The sequence below is a fragment of the Drosophila willistoni genome, assembly GCF_018902025.1.
Source record: "Drosophila willistoni isolate 14030-0811.24 chromosome 2L unlocalized genomic scaffold, UCI_dwil_1.1 Seg168, whole genome shotgun sequence".
In the NCBI taxonomy this organism is placed as follows: Eukaryota; Metazoa; Arthropoda; class Insecta; order Diptera; family Drosophilidae; genus Drosophila; species Drosophila willistoni.
The window spans coordinates 2,615,752-2,637,463 of NW_025814047.1; the positions used below are offsets into that span (position 1 = coordinate 2,615,752).

Genomic DNA, 21,712 nt, shown 5'->3' on the forward strand with positions numbered 1-21,712 from the left:
CGTGACCCTGCATTTAAATGCCATTATTGCCTATGCCCAGCTATCCTCCATGCCCCTACCCCAGATAGACACGGGTAACGGGTCAGTCAAGTGAGTGGAGGTCCTGCTCTTGGGCCTGCGCTTGACTTGCTGTCTTTGGGTGACGTCAGTCAGTCAAGCAGGCAGTCAAAGGCGGATGAGGCGAGGAGAAGGAAAAGGGCCAGAATGAGGCAGGCAAAGGTGGAGGATGACTCTGTCGGCTCTCTGCCAATTTGTGATTGGAATTTTTGATGAGCCCGACTGACATATTGATTGACTGTGCCTGCAGATACACACGCATATACTGCTAGACACACACAATGGCATCACAGCATCCAGCAGTTATTCTCCATCTTCTCCTTCTCGTCCTCTCCTTGACAGTTTTTATGACGTCTGTCAACGGCAGAGGCAGGGGGGAGTAGAAGACTTTCATACCAAATTGAGTGCCAGAGACGAGTCAAGTCGAAAGTATGAGAAATGCAACACGAAATCAAGTGCGGGAGAAATAATCGCTACACATGTCTAGTCCATCTACTTCTATTGCTTACACTCCTCCACATACCACATGCACCGTCTCCATTCACCTCCATCCTCCATTCGGGTTATTCTGCTACTGACCCTAAGCGTCAAGTTTGCCTTCAAAGTTTTATGCGTCGTCTAAGAACAACAATTGTCTGGACTGACTTGGAGAGTTTTCTCTTACAGCCAAGTCTTGGTTGCGATTTCTTTGTGCTGTTTCCTCCATCTCGGTTGGGTTTGTGTGTGTATGTGTGCGAGTGTGTTTTTGCTTGGGAAATGGCTGCGGAAATGAGCACGGAAAATTGTACACACAACCGGAAACTTGCAGAAGTTTTCGTTGTATTTTCAGACAGTTGCAAACGCAGCCGGACCCGGATCCTTGTCCTCAGTGTTCTTCCTCAACCTGCCTCTCCCTTTATTGTTGTAGGACCACCCGCGGGTATGATTAAAGTTTTCCTTTTAATTTCTAACAATTGTGTTTCGGTTTAGATTTTGGGTTTTTTTTTTGCCATTCTTTTTCCTGTCCTATCTTTTTCCTTCCAGAAGTGAGCATATTGCATGTGTCGTGCAGTATGAATAACCTATATGATGAGGAAACTCTGCAAAGTTTTATATCTGACCTAAATCTGAGAAACTTTGATTTCTCAGGTATGTTCTTCTTGTGTGAAATTCATGGAACTTATCTACATACATATCACTCTCCTTCGTTGGTTTATCTAATTGTTCATTGATTCAGCAATCAGTTCCTTACTCAATCCGATTTGTCTGATTGTTGTCAGTTTGTCTGTTCTTCTATAGCTGCTAAACATTCGTTGTGGTCGTTGCCGGAATGTCAGGCATTTAGCACCGAGCAAGGGTATTTAGACATTTGCCGTCTACTTACTGCCATCTCTTTGCCATCCTTCCCGCATTCCTTGCATACCCCATTTGAGTTTCGTGCCATTTGGAAGACTTTTGGCCGCGCGCCGTTCTCGTCATTGTGTTATTCTCCACTTCTTCGTCGTTGACGTCGTCGTCGTCATCGTCATCTTCTTTTTCTTCTTCTTTTTCGAAGCAAACTTGTCGTTCTCGACTACGTGGTGTGAAAAATATTTAAGCGTGAAGTTTTAGCAGCGGTTTTCGCTTGAAGGCTCATTGTCGACGTTGTTCTCGTCCTTCTTATCCTCGTCATCATCATCATCATCATGGTCGACGTCGTCGAGTTGAGTCGTCGTCGCCGTCGTTGACGCTGACGAACATCGTGTTTCCGCATCATTTTTAACGCCACTTTTGTGTAAGCTTTGCGTTTATGCCCACGTCTCTCTTTCTCTCTTACTGTCTCTGTATGTGTGTGTGTGTGTAAGTGAGTGTAGTCGTGAGTATCCGTGTCGGTATTTTTGTGGATTTGTTTTGTGTCTGAGGGTGTTTTTCTAAATGGCTTTTAAAATCTCATCGCCAACATTTTGCTGTTTGTTGTTGCTGTTGCTGCTGTTGTCCTCGAAGTCTCGAGGCTATCCATGCTGATATGCTCAACGACTGACTGAATGGACAAAGGGCGGAGGGGTTTTTGTGGTCGCATGCTCTTCTCCTTCTTCTTTTTCACCATCATCATCTAGTAGCTAACTCGTGGTTGTGGTTAGGGCAGGGCAGACGGGTACAATGAGTAAGAGAAGAAGCAGTTGTACACAGTTTATTGTGTTATTGGTTTTTGTTTTTTCCTTTCTTGTTTTTTGGCGATGAGTTGGCTTTGCTTTAGCCCAGATGAAGTGCTGCGGTTTCATTTGGGACATTCGGATTGTTTCTACCTTAAATCAGACGCAAAACTATTTCTTATATCGTAAGAGCGAGGGACAATGGATGGGTCTTTTCATAGCCAAAGACCAAACCTCGTTCATTCAATAATCGAACCTTTATCGTTTTGGTCAACCATGTTCGTCCTCATCCTCCTGACAATCATCCGGATCCCCTTGCACATAAACTGTTATCGGCTTTTGGCCTGGTAGAGAACTCAAATTCGAACTCTCATCCGATTTGGCTTGGTTCACACTGAACAAGGCAATAATTTCAGCTCCTAAGCCCTATTAACCATTGCTAACTGAATGGTTGGTGGACGCAGTCAACCGAAAAGCCCATAAGTGGGAGGAGTGTAGATTGACAGAGTGAGTAAGAGAGAAAGAGAGAGAGAGAGAGGGAGAGTGGGAGAGAAAGCAAAGTAGAGTGCAAAGTAAAGCCTGGCTGTGTGTTGACGAAGCGAGCAATTGAATAAGCGGCAGAGGTAAAGCACAAAGAATCCCTGTGAAAGGACTCAGTGTGTGTGTGTGTGTATGTGCTGAGGGGGAGTACTGCTAGTAGTAGTGAAACAACACACGTACATTGCGAATCCTGGCAATGGGCAAACTACTGCCCGGGACTCAGGCCAGACCAGGCCAGACTCAGGCCGTGCAAATCCGGAACGAACGAACATATTGACAAATTATCCTTTTTACACGCATCGCCTGCTGAGTTGGCCTCGCCTGGCTTGGCGCGGCTGCTTGTGGCTCTCATCCACATTTATACACACACAGACACACACATATATACCCATTGTTAAATGTGCCAATGTGCACACATAGGTGTTCCGCCGCCGCTTTCGCCGTCGCTGTCGACGTTTGCCATTGCCGCCGCCTGCTGTGCTCATCGTCGTATCCTTCATCCTCTCACTCTCTCTGTCTCTCTCTCGCTTTCGTCCGTTGTACATAAACAGAACCCGAAACATGCAATGGAACCGCAAATGAAGAAGAAGCACAAGAAACACAACAAGAACAATATAGGCAAAGAGGAATGGCATCGAGAACGGCGGGCGGCGCATACCAGCCAAATGCTCATCCGAGGATATCATGAAGGCTTGCCACACACATACACATACACAGAATCTCACTCACACACACACAATCCCTTATGCAGCTCCTGCTGTTGCTGCTACGGTGTGTAATCTCTTCTTCTCTTTCTCTTGTTGTTTTTTTCTTCTCCCCCTGTTGTTTTTTTTTTTTTTCCATTTTTGGCCATTGTTCTTGTTTCTAGGCTCATGAACCTGATATTCATTTTACTGCTATTCCATACATTTGTTTGCTCTTTTATTTGGCATTGTAAGAGTTTTCAAATTAGTTAAGAATGTTTCTTTTTGGCAAACCTTGAAAAAAAAGAACAAAAATTATCAACAATGTAAATAAAAGTCAAGAGTTTTTTTTTGGAATCCCAATAGATCTATTTATACTCTAAGATCACTTAATCCAAGAAGATTTTTAAGATCAAAGACCGTTTAAAGTTTTCATAGAGTATTCATTAACAAGAACCTTAAATGCAAAGTTTTGACGTGTTCGTGGTTATTTCGATATCTTTTAAATTAACGTAGAACTTTGCATTTGTTTCCTTTCGAAAAGACTTTCGTACTTTCGTTAAGTATCATGCACAACAAAAATATTGCACTTCATTATTTTATCTCGTGAAATTACTGCAAATAAAGGACTGGGTAACCCTAACCCCTGTTGCAACTGAAAAAAAATACTCCATTTATTCGCACACATGCAAGAAACACACATTTGTGGTTTTACACTCATTCAATTACAATGGCAGAGAAGGGTATGTGTGTGTGTGTGTATGTGTGTTTACAATAATTAACTCAACTTAAACTTCCTCCTAGATAACCCTCCCATAACCCTACTTTCCACCCCTGAGCAATTCCAAAAAGTATGCAACAATATTTTGTGGCAACTCGACTTCTGACAAAACTGGGCAGCGGCTGCTTTCTATAGTACGAATTGTTTTGCCAAGCCAAGGCTGCTGTTGCTGCTGCTGCTGCCTCTGCTGCAGCAGTGGAGGTGTTGAACACATGAACCGCAAATTTTGTTTACAGCGCGCATTCACTTGTTGTTGTTGCTGCTGCTGCTGCGCTACTCGTGTTGTTGTTGTTGTTGTTAGCCTTTGCATTTAACACGAAGCACGCGCAACAACAATAGCTACTAGCAGCCAGAAGCAGCAGCTACAGCAGCAGCGGCAGTCGCAGCCGACGAGCCGACCTCAACGATGTCGACGATGTTGTTGTGGTGTGGCCACCATTTTGTGACTCCACTACCCAGTTTGTTGACTGACAGGCCAGCAGCAGGCAGACAGGCAAGAAAGAAAATTTCCCCAAATTCAACCCCCAAGTGGAGCAATGTGCATTTCTCACACACACACATGCACGAACACAGACACAGGTTCATATAAATTGCTCCACATGCAATCGGGGCGGCTCTCTTTTACTCTCAGTACAAAGAACTCACACGCCGACGCTACCCGCTCTCCAAAAAGTTTTCTAAGCAAATTACTGCTTACTCTGACACTCTCGGGCTCTCTCTGTTGCTATTGCTGGTGTGCTTGTTCTCTCTGTTCAGTCTCTCTCTCTCTCGCTTTGAGAGAGAGAGTATGAGTGTAGTCGACGACAACGATAGCGGCTACGTCTTACCCAATTTTTTGAGTCGTTGCGACTCTCATTTCCCGTGCGCCCGTTTAGTCCTTTCGCAAACGTCGTCAGCGTCGTGTGTCTTCTCCTGCAGAGACGGTTCAAAGGCAACAAAAAAGTGATTTTGAAGTGTTAAACAATTTGTTGACGATTTATATACGATTTGAGTGAAGAAGAAGAAGAAGAATACGACGAAGTATCAGAGGGCCACCGCGTGGTGGCGAATTGAATTACAATTACAATTATCCTAATTATCGGATGTTCCGCGTATATGTGATTGTTGTGTCTGTGTATGTGTGAGTCTATGAGATTGTGAGTAAAACGTGTGGGCGCCCGTAGAAATCGTGAAGTAAATATTTCAATAAGCAAATTGCATAGCGCCTGCCTGCCTCCCTTTCAGGCTTAAAACGAAGTGAAGTTCGAGCGTACCCCATCTCACCCCCATCCATCATTTTTTTCTTGTTCGCTAGAAGCGGCAAAGTTTTCGACCCTCTCACACCACCACCACCACCACCACCCCAGATTACCTCCCCAGAAGTCCTCACTCCTGCCCATTCTCACATTGCCATCGCTATCGCCATCGCCACCGTCGACGTCGTCGCCGTCGCGTAGTCAAGCAAAAGTTTTTCGGCGTGGAATTTAAATTGGAAAAGTAAAATGAAAAGAAAAGCGCTCGAGTAAAAGTTAAACAAAGTGCAAAGTAAATATTAAATTAAGAAAAAATAACAACCAAAAAACAAAAGGAGGAGGCCAGCAGAAAGGAAGGAGCAAAAGGGAGAAGAAGCAACGAAAAAAATAAGAATTCAACGTGCAGTGAAAAATTTTTGGTGCAGTGCAGAGTGCGGAGTGCAGAGTGTAAAGGGACGAGTTTCCGCTTCCTTGTGCTATTGCTTATATTATTGTTGTTGTTGCAGTGGTTGTTGTTGCCTTTCATTAATGCATTTCTCTACCCACGCAACGCAACGTCGTCGACTACAACCGGAGGCCAAGTAAATCTCAACCTTTTTTGAACGCAAAAAAGCTTTGGCTCGTGCTCTTCTCCTTCTCCATTGTGCCTTTTGCTCGCTCGCCCGCACGCTCTCTTTTTCTCCTGGTACCACCATCTATCATCGTCTCGCTTGCTCGCTCGCTCGCTCGCTTGTGGTGTTTTATTATTCCGTTTTCTTGGATTAACTCAATTTGTTGCTGTGCCGCGCGAGCAACGTGAAAAAATCGAGCAGAAGCAGCAGCATCAGGAGCATCGGTAACATCAACATCAGCGGCCAGGATTACGTTTACGCATAGTGCAGCAACCAGATACAGACCGACACACAAGCACACACACACACACGCACACACGGGTACAGACACCTTTAAACTAACTGTAAACTGTGTCCTGTTCCGTGCTTGTGTGTGTGTCTCAGCCAGGCTGCCTTCCACCTTGTTTGGATTATAAACCCCCCATAATAAATGATGGAATGGCTACCAAGAGGATTACCCAGCATTCATGCGCCAATACCGATTTGTGGTGAGTCGTTGGTAAAGTTGGTCCGAGATCTATCGAAAGACAATGACGAAAAGAAGAATATGGTGACCCCGACGTGATTGATAAAAAAAATAAACAGGCTTCTTGTTATTATTCTCTCTTACCCTCCCTCTGATTATATTGTTGACCGCATTTGAATGTAATTCAGAACAAGGAAATTCCATTTAAACTCTTGTCAAACGCTTTTTAAATAAACACACTCTATACAAATCTCTTTTTTTTTCCCCCACCCATTACCATCACTTTGAGACCAATAAAATTTCAATTTCAACGCCACAAAGTAATTGTCGCTGACAAACTGCGTGTTTCCAAAAATACATATCGGAGCGCCCTCATCTATATAGCACTCACTTCTACTACCCCCCCTCCTTCTCTATCCCAACTATATGATATCCTCTTTTGGGCCCCCTTCCTCACCCACCCAATCCAGCAACCTATCAACAACTTTTACGACAAAACGTCCATAAAAATAGGCAAAAAGCTGTGCTACACCAACAGCAACGCCACAGAATACAGAACAGCGCATCACATCACATCATCAATAAGTTCGTTTAATTTTCATTTATTTATTTTGACATCGAAGACTTCTCTTTGGGCAAAGGCAATTAAATGTCAACACGCACATCTCTCTATTCCCCCCAGAGATCTTTTGTGAATATATGTATATGTGGTGTATATAGTATAGTATTCTTAAGTTTGCTTGTTTTCTTTTCGTTCGAAGTCATGGCGGGGGATTAGATGTAGACAGGAATGTGTGTGCGAGTATTTCCTGTGGGATCAAATGGGAACACACAAACATCAAGTGAGAATTGATTAATTTGCTTAGGAAAGGCACCGAAACAAATGGGGAGGGGCAGACATAGAAAGAGATCGGATCCTAAAATATTTGTAGTAGCAGCTGTTCTTCTTCGGTTTATTTTTCCAACGATTTTACTCTGGAAATTATCACCTTGTAAATTGTCGATGAAAAAAACAATGATCCCACACACAGACACACACGTACAAGCATAAAAAAACACTGTACAACACGTTTTCCAGACATTCCTTAAGACAGTTGGAATTTCTAAAATTCATCTAGACTTCCTAGACATAATGCTGAAGTTGATTGATAAACTAAATCCTTAATAAATATGTACATCTTTAAGTCCTATGATAAAACGGAAGTCCATTGATTAAAACAAATATAACAACTAATTTTAAGTTTGTTGATGTTTTTCCGATTGATCGTTGTTATTTTTAGTTTTTAACTACATTTGATTCATAGGTATTTTACCCATGGCTATATCTGAGTGGGATTGAACTATTCGATTATAATATTTAAAATTACCGACAAACTCGAAATTATTTCTAAAACTTACAAGAAGTCTTCCATAATACAAAACTTGCTGATAAAAAAAAATGCAGTCAGTGATCGAATATGCTTTAATTTCTATAAAAAATCAAATTGCTTTTAAAAGTTATTAAAGATATAAAATCACTCTATATTTTTGATCAGCATTAATATTTATTATTGTTAATTACACGAAGCGATCTAGTCATAATCGTATTGACCCAAAAACTAAAACTTTAAATATTAATATGCATATACATATATGTATAAATGAGTAAAAATGAGTACATATAAAGTATATAATCTCTGGTTATGTTTTACTTTTCTATTACATAAATTTTAGATTAGTTTTTTTTCAAAGATAATGATTAATTATGCCTTACTTACATAACCTTAATTTTGGATTATTTTTTACCAAAGTCTTAGGAAAATGATTCTGCATTTTAATTGGGTGATATTTTTTACCAAAAACCTTTTCCTAACAAAATCTAACACAACAAAAAAAGAATTATTGAAATAGTTATTTTGTAGGTATAATATACATATTGAGAAATTGAGTACTGTTTTTAATAAAATATATTTCAGTGTAATCTTATAATTGGTAATCACTCAAACAGCAAGCAGATAAGTAAACATATTCAGTTAAACAGCGGTGTATATACACTTGAGAAATCAAATAGATGTACCCATTTATATCTATTAGTCTTATTGTTTGAAGGTGCCTAATGAATTTTGTCTTTCTAAGGAATTACAAAATAGTTTAAATAATAAATTTGAAAATGAATTTGTCCACTCAAACATTTCTCTAGGTTTTCTTGTTCTACGACACGGTTTTACTTCAGAATGAGACAATTTCAATAGTACGATGGCATAATATGGGTTGATATACATATATTCATAGTTCTGTTACCTGTACAGCACCTCAAGAACAGGACTTGAATGAATCATCGTACTGTACCCTAAAGTATATTTATTAAAGTTGCAAGATTATGTTTTAACTGCAATTAAAAGTATTCTCCCTTCTGACTATTCGAAACTATTCGAAAGAGAAATAACTTGCTTGTTGTTTAGTGTATTTTACTATTTTATGTTTTGACCATTTTAACTTATTTGGCATTCGGCATTTGCATAACTAATATGATTTAATTATGGTCTTAGCCACGACAAAGTCATTTAAAATTTAAATAAACTGCAGGTGAAATTTATTGTTTTTATTATTTGTTGTTGTTATTGTTGTTGTTCTCCCCACCCTTTACATCTGCCTCGTCCTTCTTGCCGCAATAAACAATTGTAATTCATTTGTTCATCAATGTAAATAAACATGAACAAATGTAGCAGCAATTTTGCAGATAATTTTAGTCGCTATTTGTATGTTTTCTGTGTAAGTGACTGTGTGTGTGTTTGTGTGTGTATGTAGTTGTTGTTTTTGTTGATTATTTTTTTGGTTTGCGGTAAATCGAATTAGAATGCGAACAGACAAATAAACTTTCTATTTAGTAATAAACTATGAAAATAATATTAGGCATTCGATTGACTTGTTCAATTAATTGTACCATATAAAAGTATTGTTGTTCTTATTGTTGTTGTTGTGTATTCTGTATACATTGTATCTTGAAAAGGGTCTTTTGCTTTGTTCTCGGACAGACTCGTTCAATATTGACTTTGCAACGGCAATAAAAGCAATGAAAATCGCATTGAAATGATAATAATTTCTGTAAATAATGTGTGGAGCGCACATCTATCATATAGACATACGTATATATATACATAATATGTGTATATCTATGGCCAATGAGTGTGTTCAAGAGAATTGTTTTTTGAACACACAGAAAAGCATACATACTTACATACATACATGTATATGAAGCAACAGACGTCTTAAAATAACAAACTGTGAACAAATCCAAAGACAAACAAAGATGCTGGGAAAGTACTGAAAGACTGTTGACTGACTGCCGACTGCTGACTGAATTGTTTTTATGGGGTTAAGCGAAAAAAATAAGAAACAGAAAGAATAATAAGCAAACATAAGTATACAAAAAATTCGATTAGATGGCTAATAATATGAAATGGGTTTTATAAAAACCATTTATAAAGTTAGATTTGCAATATATTTTGGAATCAGATCGGTGAAGTTCAGTTCCCATGAATATCGATTCATGACCATCTTTACAATGTTTTTATTATAATCACTTTCTAAAAGAGAACTGCATTTGAAGTTGCAAAGTAGGTTAAGTTATTTAAGATGTACTTTTCTAATCGTACTCTTCCCCTTAGAAGTAATTTTTCGAAAAATGGTTAAACACCCTGAATATATTTTTCATGGAAATAATGAAAAATTAACGCTGTAACAGACTCATGGTAATCCGAGAGGCGCTCTTAATAATATTCCTATGAATTTAACCTTAGACAAAAGGCGTTGAGAATAAGTCACGGTGTCATAAAAGAGTCAAAATATGTTTACACTACCGTTGACATGGATTTGCTGCGATGTCGTGAGGAAGTCACAACAAGTTGACAAGGTTTCGACGAGATAAATGTCCTTTGTATGTCATGGAATACAAACTGACATTTAGTTTATAAACTAAATGGGTAATTTAGTTATTTTGTTTAGTGTTTTATTAGTTTTTTAGTTACAATTATCATAGCATAGTATACTTCAGATCCATTCTTTAATTTGTGACATCCATCGGGTCAGTCACTTTGAAGATTCTTATCCTGTTTCAAATAAGCAGACACAACAGCGCTATTTTAGGAACTATCAAGCTCTCACATCAACAGACTTTGTTAACCATACTAGAACTAGTTGGGAATTGCAACTAAATGAAGCGAAATCAAGAAAACATAGCTTACAATCGAATTTTTTAAGGCAATGTCTCACTACTTTTATTAACCATACTAGAACTAGTTGGGAATTGCAACTAAATGAAGCGAAATCAAGAAAACATAGCTTACAATCGAATTTTTTAAGGCAATGTCTCACTACTTTTATTGGAGTGAACTAGTTTCACAAAGTTTTCCCCTATGAACATCGTCTTCTTAGAATAAGAGGCTAAATATTTAAAATATTTCGCACATTTAGTTAATTTTCAACATACATAAATGACAAGAATTTTGTTCCCCATGGGAACAAGCCCTTCGTATAATTTGGTGAATGTCTAAATTAAACAGTGCCAATGTCTAAGTAGGCGATTACAATAAACTCTTCACACTTCCATTCCACTCCACACTCACACACACACACACGCACAGAAAACAAGCAACATGAGAATAGACAAGACTCAACACTCAAGTATTTTGTATCTGAAACCCTTGCTTCTTCTCTGGCTTAGCACCATCATCAACGGGATGGTGAGCAGTGCCACACACAGACTCAGCATCTTCTTCTCTTGTTCTAGGCTATTCAATTAAAATGTCAGTTCCTGGCAGAAGTGGCAGCTGCTGCCACTGCTGGGTAGGTAGCTAAAAGATACTACTCGTACATGGTTTCGGATTGGAAATTAATGTAGAGCAACGTGTACAACAACAATTCAGGAAAGGAGTCTACATTAAATGACAACACAATTGTCTGGAAAGACATTAACGGAAGGGAGGCAGGCAGGCAGGCAGTCAGGCAGGAAGAGGCATACTCGTGTAAGTTAGAAAGAGGAACCTGGGGGAAGCGACCTACAAATTCCAGAGATGCATAAGAGGTTAGAGCAGATATACAACCTAGTCATGGTTTTTAAACATCCTACTCAGGGCCAAAGGAGGTCTTGTGTTCTGTGTATGTGAGTGAGTAAATTTGTATGCCAATTACTTAAGACAAGAGTGACCATTCGACCCAAGGTCCTAATCTTTCTCCTCCTTATGCTGAATCGGTCCGTCCGTCGGTCGGTCGTTCGGTGGGACTGGTCTGGTCTGTCTGACAAAAGGGTCAGAGTCATTAACATGATGTTGTCGTTCGTTGTTGGCAGCATTTAAGAAGGGACGACATCTGCACCTTTTTTTTTTGCCTCGTTTTCGAATGGATGCGAGCGACATGAGAAGGGGCAACACTTTGACACTAAAAGCCAGCCGCATGCGAGCCACGCCCACCACAGAACACACACACGTACATATGAACACAAAACCAAATTTAATATAGCATATATAGTAAAACAGTATTTTACACACCCTTCCCCCCTTATCTCCTGGCTTAACCACACGTCCCTCTGTTGGGGAAAAAATGGGAAGGAAGAAAAATAAAACAAGAGGAGAGGAAAATTCGTTGGTGTTTGCTTATGGAAATTTTTGCAGTCTGTTACGGAAAAAGTTTCCATTTTGTGGTTTGAGGGCAAAATTTTTGTCAGCTTAGTCACACAAACACACACATACCGACTACCGACTCACACACACACACATGACCCTTAACCCATTACCTCCTTTCACCCTTCAGCCAGTGTAAAAGTGAGTTCGTTTCGCTTAACCTTTTCTTCCGTCTCTGGCTCGCTAAGAATATGTCAACCACAAAAAGTTTGTCTTTTGTTTGAACTTTGGTTACTTTGGGTGTTAAAGTTTTTGGTCCGAAAAAGTTTTGTCAAGTGTGTGTGTGTGTGTGTGTCTCTTTGGCTTTTTTGCGATATTTTCTGGTCTGGTCAAGCAAAGTAATTTGGTGTGTGTTCAGTTCATCAGCCTTCCTCTCTCTTGTCCCTCTTGACAAAGTTTAAAATGCATTCATTTGTCACTTTAAATCAATTAGCCATCAAAGACATGAACAAAATAAGTTTTAGCTCGAACAAAAAACTTAATAAATGAACAGAATTTCACGTTTGAAACCTAAGCCAGATCATTTCTGTAGTCTCTCTAGCTAATCAGCTTTTGGGTATGTTGTAATCGCATTTAGCTAGAGCATCTCTTTGTCTCTTCCTCTCTCCCTATCCATTTCAAGATAGTTTCTACTTTTGTGGCAACTTGTATATAATTGAAAATGCTTGCGTTTGCTTTGTAGATATGAGAGAAAAAAGGACTTATTTTTTTTCTACATTATAACTGTGTGCATAAGACAGGATGATGCAAGGGCTCAGTATGCATATTAAAACTCAATTTAAAATCTTTCGCTTTAAACAAAATAACAAAACGAAAAAAGAAAATGCCGGAGGACCTGCAGCAAGAAGGATAAAGCCAAGTTGCAGTCACTTCACACAACTGTACAAACAGTTACAGAAATAATAAAGCAGCCAGCAACGATGAAAAGGAGGAGGCAGGATGGATGGAAGGAGTTCTTTGAATAAGGAGCGTTGTGTAGTATTCTGAAGTTGGTTATTTTTTTGGTCGGTGGGGGCCACTTTTAAGAGCGAAAAACACATTTTTGCACTTTTATAGCGCAACATCTTTTGTACACGGCCATCCGGCCAGTCTTTATCCTTATCCCAGTGCTGAAGTTGCCAGTGTTCCTTTCACACACCAACACACACACACACACACACACACACAGACTCTCATACAAGGAGACAGTCGTCGCCGGGGCAGTGCAAATGGCGGCTGCCTTTAATAAACCCACTTTATTGTTTAGAGCCCAAATAAAATAATCCCCTTAAATGATGCCTTCGCATAATAGACGCCCGCCGACAGTCGTCGACTGTGAACCGACGACCGCCTGCTGCTTATTTTACTGCCTCCTTGTTCCTGGCTCGTTGCTGCTGCTGCTGCTGCTTCTGCTGGTAAAGTGATCCGTGGCAAGGCAAAGTGAGGCGAGACGTCCTTGCCAATTCGTGCCGTGTTTCTGCTTTGTTGCTTCCCATGGCCCGTGGCACAGTGGGACAAATAATCCCAATATTAAATTAGAAGATTCACAACACCAGAAATTGTGTTTAACTGTTGAAAAGTATCCCTGGAGTTTAGGATAATAGAAATAATTTAAAAAAAAAATACCTTGAAAAGTAGTTTTAATTTGAGTTAATAGACCAAATTTAAAAAAATAAAGTTAGCTTAAAAATTTATTTAGGTTTGATTATAAAAAATAAACTAAGATTTCTGATACCCTTCTTTAAAAACCGGAGAGTCAAATTTTAATCCATTTTAATCCAAGGCAAACCTCACAAGCCAAACAAGATTGTTAGTAATGATATTTTGTCTACATTTAACTCGATTAATAAATTCTGTTTTACAACTATACAAAATTTAGATCAGATTATATTTGTGCAGAGTTTACGATTTCATTGCGTATTCCCTTGGAACATAAACTCGTATACCTTGGCTTCCTTTTGTTCTTCCTTTGCTTCGTTTTGGCTTTTCTTTATTTTTACCTTATGAAAAGAATTTCCCTTCCCCTAATGCATTCGTCAAATTTGTATATCATATCTTTTTTCTGCATTCGCTTTCTGCATTTTGTCTTTGGACTTCCACTTTTACCCTCTGTCTCTCCCTCTCTCAGTTTGTAAACAAATCATCTCTGGTGCCACTGTGCAAGAAAGGGACAGGGCCCAAGCATTTGCGTTAGCGTCACTAATGATGATGATTTTGTGGTAAAACGTTGTGTTTGTGCTAATCGGGACAATATTATGCGGCAGTAAAAAGTAAATGACTCAAGACAAGGCACACTGAAGGAGGGGGAGAGGCCGAGACGGAGACGAAGACTGAGACGGTAAAGGTGACGGGAGGGAGTAACAGGGGAGGTAGACCCGCAGCAGTAAAGGCCAGCGACAGCTGCTGGCAACGCCTTTCACTAGAAAGATAAAGAGAAAATAGCAGCAGGAGCTGCAGCAGCAGTAGACACGGACAAGGATCAGGGACCTGGGATAGGGGCAGGGGCAGGGGCGGAGGTAGAAGGCAGTCGGTAGACAACAGGAACAGGGGCTGTAAGCCAAGAAAAGGCAGCCATAACATGACTGTGGCAAAAGGATAAACTGTTGAGGGCACAAAAGACCAGCCACACCGACTCTCTGACTCCTTTTTCGTTTTCCTCCCAACCTCTCCACCCTCTTCGTCTCTATATCTGTCTCTCTCCTTTTCTCTCGTTTATTCATCCCCTAATTCTGTTGAAGAAAAACGTAGAGAAAAACAGAGCAAAGAAAATAGGAAAAGCTGACTGCTTGGCTGACTAATGCGAAAAATACGTAATTGCGCATAAATACGGGATTAACAAAGTGCTCGTCGCCTTTGCTTCTTATTCGACTAGGATACACTGAGACCGACTGGGCGACAGACCGACAGATTGACAGACCAACCCATCGACTGAACTGCTGTTGGGATTTTCGGTTGTTAGTGTGTGTGTGTTTGGGTGTTTGTCTGAGTTTTTCATCTCCCTTATAACAAAATTAGGCCTTAGACGACACACACACAAAGTGTGGACGCAGCAGTAAAAAGGGAAACCAATCCAATTCTGTGAAACATTTGGCCGGATTTGCGGAATTAGCTCTTGTCCCGTTTCATTCTTTTGCGAATGGAACTTGTGGTAATAAGTGAAGTGGAGAGTGGAGAATTATGTGGAAAGATTAAACCGATTTGGCTTAGCCCAAAAGAATGATGAGTGTTTAGTTTCATTTCATTTCTGTGATGATTAGCCATGACAATTTTATCATTAAGATGCAAAATAATTAAAACTAATTAAAATTTTATTTCTTTTCTACTTTGCAGGTGAGTTAAACAACATTACTTTAAATCAAAAATTTAATACAAATTGGTTGAAGAATGTCAAAGTAAATGACAACTGCAGCAGAGACTGTAAGTACGATGATCTAAGTTGTAACTAAAACAAAACGCAGCGAACCAAAGTCCAAAGGAAATGAAGGAAAACCCCAGAGTTCTAGTTTCCTTTGCTTCAGTCCCTCCATCATGCTCTCACTCTCTCTCGCACATACTTGATAGGAGTGTATGGGTTGGGGCAGGAAGAAAGTAAGTGCCGGCTTGGCAGGCTACGAGCTCAAGTGTTGTCAACTCATATGAGTTGGCTTTGAAAGTGAGAAAAAGACCCCAGAATGGGGCAAAAATGTAAAGGATATCACACACACAGCACCACCGACCCACTGCATTTGCCTTGCAACTCGAACGACCACTTCTTCCTGCCTTCAACTTGGAAATTCTGTCGGTGGCATATGCCTGCAGTAGGGCCTTCTTTTCTATTTCTTTTTCCCGTCTGCTTTGTTCATTTAAGGACACATTCATCCGACATTTTTATAGTTTGGCAATGCTTTTTGTTTTCTCCTCTTTTTTTTTGTGTCTACTTGTTTTTTGATTAAGTTGTGTGTTTGTGTGTCTAAGTTTTTTCTGCCAAGTCCACTTAACAAGTTAATTGAAATTGGAAAAGATAAATAAATTATATACTTACCATTGCAAATATCCTGTACCCTGTAAACCAAAAGTGATAGAATGGTATAGTAATAATGTCAGCTTTAATAGGATTATGTATTTTCAAATGTTCTTGATCAATTTGAAATAATGTTACTACAGAACAACTTTGTGATATAAAATTTTATATTGATTTAGATTTATCTACAACTTAGAATCGAAAACTGATAGAATGGGACCAACCTAAAAATATATCAAATATTCAATTTGTTTAAATTATCTAACTCATTCGCTACAGTCTTCTAGGTTTGTTAAGTTCTCGAGACTGAAACTATTTTATTGCATTGCAATTTATTTAAATTTAGATAATATTCTCAAAAATATGGTTTTTAGTGAATTGGGAAAGTCAACTTACCTCTTCTAATACAAATGGTGTTCTAATTAAAGCTTCTGATATTTTGTAATAAGATGAAGATAATTAGTTATGTTTTATACCTCTCAGTTGCTTCAATCTTTGGGTTCAATTTTCAAACCTCAAGCATATTTAAGTAAATATGTTTGGTCGTAAGTTTCAGAAATCATATGTTATATTGAATCAAATATTATTCATTCTGTTGCCCATTGCTTCATTAAACAACAGATATTTCACTTGTTCCAAGCATTTCGATTGACATCTACATACATACGTATAGAAGAAAAAGTTTCGCGAAAATAGGTGTCGAAATGAATAAAAATAATAGAACTACTATCCCACATTCTTGAACACTGATTTTTAGGTCGGACAATTTGTCCAACGTTAAAAAAAAAGATTTTAAAATCAAAGTAGGTTGCCGTTTCTATTATTTCTTCCAACACTGTATGTATGTATGTATGTATGATATATAGTATTTTGTTTGTCATGGATCGAGTAAACTTATTAGCCTATTATTATTTCGATTGACATCTATGTATGTATAGCAATATAACATTTTGTTTGTCATGGATCGAGTAAACTTATTAGCCTATTAAAATGTGCACCTCTCGGCCACTACTTAACCCTCTGTTTCACATCCTTGCTGTGAGAGGTCAGTTTAAAAGCGAGCTTTCACCTACCTTTTGTGCTCTTGTGCCTTGGTGGAGTAAAAGCAGCTTTTGGCTTTGGCTATATCTGTGGCTGGGGTCTCTCTTGGGAGTTTGGAATTTCATTTATGCTAGCCATGAATGCGTTTTGCACTTGGAATGCTATGAAGTTGTGCATTTCTTACGCGCGTGCTGGGAATTTTCAGTGTGGAATTTGCCTCATTCTGGACATGCCGACCGACATTGTCGAAGACTCTAGTAAGGAATTCTATGCTTGTGCAAGACAATTTCTAGCACTGTCAGTACCAGGACCAGGACCAGGACTAGTATGTGGTTGGTGGTTGCTCTGCTCGCAGAGACCAGGATCCAGAACTTGGTACTTGCTACTCCTGGCTCCTGCCTGCCTTTGTGTGTTCGTGATTCCTGGCACTTGTTTTGTCGTGCAACTGTCTGTTGGTTGTGCGTGTGTGTTGAGTGTGCCGCTGCAACTATTTAAATTGTGTACGAATGCGAAACGAAAGTTTGCAAACATTTTCCTTCCTTCATTCCGTTTCTTTTTTTTTTCCTTCTTCTACTAGTACCAACTACTGCACTTTGTTTTGCTCTTGTCCTTTGCTGCGTGCCGGAACGCATTCAAACGTTATTTGCCGTCTTGTAGACAAAATTTCTGAAATGCTTTTGCTTTTCCAATTAATTAAAATGAACCTCCCTGTGTCCTTTTGTATGGAGAACTAAGCGATCCTGGGGAGAGGGACAGGAGCCGAGAGGTTGTTTGTACAAATTACTGTAAATCGATGTTTAATTCTATGAAATTAATTTAATGATAGTCAAGAATAGTGAAATAACAAAGCAAAACACGGTCATTGACTTTCAAATACTCTTAAAAAATAAGCAACAATTTTAAAACAAATGCAATGGAAAGAAAATTATATATCCTTTGACAAATTTTCGTATTTTGTCAATGAAAAGAATTAATATCATAATTTTACTTAATTGTAAAGAAGTAAAAATCTACAAAAATAATACTGATCAATGTTTTGTTAAGAAAAAATGCTTCTTTAATCTAGCTTCATGTCTTCTATCTCCTACGAACTAGCTTTCAAATATTAAACAAGATTATACTAGGTTGATTATTGGATTAGTTAGTATGAATTTAATTTGCTGGTCAATAGTAAATAAAGATTCCTGCAAACTTAAAGTCTTTATTAACAGTTGCATAAAGATCGCTACTTGGTAATGGTTTTTATACTTTCATATATTCCACATAATTTTTTAAGTTTTGATTTTATTTAATTAATTTAGTTAATTTATGAAATTTCTCATATCAAAATCTGGATTTCCTTTTATCTATAACTATCAGAAAACCACAGTTTAATACGCACTCATTTAAGAGTTTCGTTACATAGAAATAAGTATTAAGTTTATATCTAAAAATCTTTAATTTAAACAAACTAAGTATTTTGCATTTTAAAGAGAGAATATCTGTGGTTGCGTTGCTATTCATTGACCCTATGCAATTGTAATTCCCAACTGGTTTAGGCTTGAATTCAAATACCAGGGTATAAGAATATCTGGAGAAAAGCTGTCAAATAGAAATATATACAAAAGCTCTTAGTTTAGAGTTGGCTCATTGGAATTAGTATCATCTTTATTATTCATTTCAATGGTTTGTCAAACAATTGTAAAGTTTGTATAACAATGTGAGGTTTGAGTATATCGTCTTTCACAAATGTATGCTAAGTCCGACTAACTATCTATTTCGGCGACTTTAATATACTTTTGGGACTGTTAGCTACGGAAGTACCATATGCAAATTTGCAAATCTAAATGAGCATTAATTTTTAGGCCACCATCAATCAATATCTGATCAATTTTAAATAGATGTCTTTATAATCAGTTTCCAACAAAATTCTCATTATGAGTTTCTTCCAGTGATAAATTTATTATGAAATGGCTTTGAATTTTGGATAGCATCTTTTGTTCTCTAGATGACATATAATAATATTATTATGCATATTTATTTATTGTTTTCGTCCTAGGCGAATACATATTTGTCACACACAAACACACAGTTGAGTGTGTGTGTATACACACACACACACACATTTAGGATGGGTATGACCCGAAAATGATGGGCGGAAATTTCAGTTAGTTAAATGGTGGTGCCTATACTACACAACCATCCAACCAAACAACCAAACGAACGACCAACCGACCGACCGACCGACCGACCAGGCATCCAACCGAACTCCCACTGGCCAAAATTGATGGGCAGGCGGAGGCTGTGGTCGTCTCTCTGGTCCAGCCCATGGCAGATGCTGTTAAGGTTCTCCTTGCTGTCGTTGTTTTTGCTCTTTTTGTTGTTGTTGTTGTTGTTGTTGTTAGTCTTGCTATCCATTGGATACGTGTGCTCCATGCCGGCCATTCCAACCGCAACAGACCAGCAATAATTAATGCATGAGCTGCAAACTAACTAAACTCCCAGCTCCCAACTCTCAACTCCAGCACCCCATTTTCTCTCCATATCCAATTCCAACTCCAACTCATAGTAGTTGGAGAAGCAAAGGCCTGGCCTGGTCTGGTCTGGCCTATCCTGGTCATAGTCATAGTCATCGTCGTCGTCGTCGTAACGCCAAATAATTGCATATGAAACCGCAGCCATTTTGAAGCAGTTGACGGCTCTGGCATGGCATGGCATGGTATTGTATGGTCTGGTCTCGGTTACGGGTTGCTGCTGGAAACAGGCACCGGATATGGTCAAAGAGGAAAGGTGGTCACTTTTGCATGGGCATTATATTTACAAAAGGGCGGAGAATCAAAGCCAATATATAATTAATTTCTACCAAATATTCTGGGTAAATCAATTCGCAAAGATTTTCAAGTCCAACAGAAGCTGCTTTAGGACTAAAGGAGTTATTTCGGTGCTCATATTAAAGCCAGGAGCAATGTAAATTATATATCTAGGTGAAATATTGTTATTGAGGAATGAAATTTTACACATTCTCTTATGTTGTTTAAATGATAGTTTTACGTTAGTCCCGCAATTAGAAGGGTTGGTAAATTCTTTCTCAAATTTTGTATATTTCTGTAACAGAACTTATCATAGGAAAGTAACCAGTTCTAAGTTAGATTATCCCAACTTACTTTGACTTTCAGTCTGGAAATTACTTGGACTTGAGTTTTTAAATTCTGAATTCTTAAGGAATTGAAAGTTATCGCGCTCAGAAAAAGTCTTTGGATTTGTTTTGTATCATGAATTTCATCTAATTAGTTAATACCGAAATACTCTTCTCGACATTCAACTAAAATTCTATTATTCTTATGTTGAATTTCAATTGACTATTTCTACTTCGAATGAGCTCCGTATTTAGAGAGAGACATATAAATATTTCATATGTCCTGCCTGGCCGCACAATTTTCGCATTTGATTTAATTGTGAGTGTATTTATTAAATAAATTATTCATGGGGCCACACGCACACACACAGAGACAAGTGCTCTCTCCCTCCTTTTTTGAGTGTACATTCATATGTATATGTGAAATGGGAATGTGTTGTGGCTGACCTAAACATGTCCTGGCCACAGTGGGTGGAGAGCGGGCGGACGGGCAGGCAACTACTGGAACCGATAGCCGTCGAGCAGCCTGTTCCATTTGCCACTGTAATTAGTTGTGGTGGAATAATCGCATGCAACCGGCGACATTTTCAATGGGGCGGTCACAAAACGGGCTCCAAACCCATGGACAAAGGAATTTGTTGTTGGCGTTGAATACTTCATTTACATGAAGGAGGACTGAGACGACACTCCATTCCTCTTTCTAGCATGTGTTTATTTGTACATACAATGCGATGACTACCTCAGGACTCTTCACCTCCGCTTCTCCGATTCAAGCTCTCCATACGTTATTCGGTCGTTCTGTATGTGGTTTGAGTTCGAGTTGTGTTTTTGGGGTCATTTTCGGAATCGGTGACATTTTAATTTACCCAAGCGAGAAAACCAATTTTGCAGCAATGAGACCAAACCCAAAATGCCAAATGTGACAACAAAACACAAAATACTTGTACATTATTATACAAGCAGCAGGCATCAGTGGAAGGGCGGGGGGGCAGAGGGTGGTGTCCGATAATAATTTATTTAACATTTATTTATTGGCAGTTATGATTTGTGGGCTCAAATTGGGTGTTATGGGGAAGGAAGAGTACACATACATATAAAGGTACACACAAATACATATGCATTCAAACAAACATAGGATGGCACATCGAAACAGATGGAAACAAAGGGGAGGAGACGGCGGGGGCGGGTAGAGTGTCCATTTAATTGACTTTAGTAAATTGCATTTGCATTTGACCAAATTAACTGAAATGAAACGAAACAAAATCCCCCTTTGGGTTTCGCATTTGATATGTGAAAGGATACTGAATGATAGATAAGCCAAATCTATGCGATTTGTTGATCTGGGATTGCACAAAATTTTGTGTTACTTAATTATTTATAAACGGATTTTCGATTATCATTACAAATATAAACAGGTTGTTGTTGTTGTTGTTGTGTTG

At 38.9% G+C, this 21,712-nt stretch overlaps 1 protein-coding gene across 5 annotated transcripts in view; it reads left to right on the forward strand.

The window, feature by feature from the left end:
* Nucleotides 1-21,712, forward strand: part of LOC6643290 (protein enabled homolog) — an 87,088-nt gene that overhangs the window by 59,017 nt on the left and 6,359 nt on the right. The window contains exon 1 of one of the 5 annotated variants that reach the window (XM_023176287.2): nucleotides 5,045-6,503. The exons of the other annotated variants lie outside the window; for them this stretch is intronic. Within the exon in view, the coding sequence (XP_023032055.1) occupies nucleotides 6,446-6,503 (58 nt within the window). The 5' untranslated portion in view covers nucleotides 5,045-6,445. Of the gene's footprint in view, nucleotides 1-5,044; nucleotides 6,504-21,712 lie in introns of those variants that run through there. 5 annotated transcript variants of the gene reach the window in all.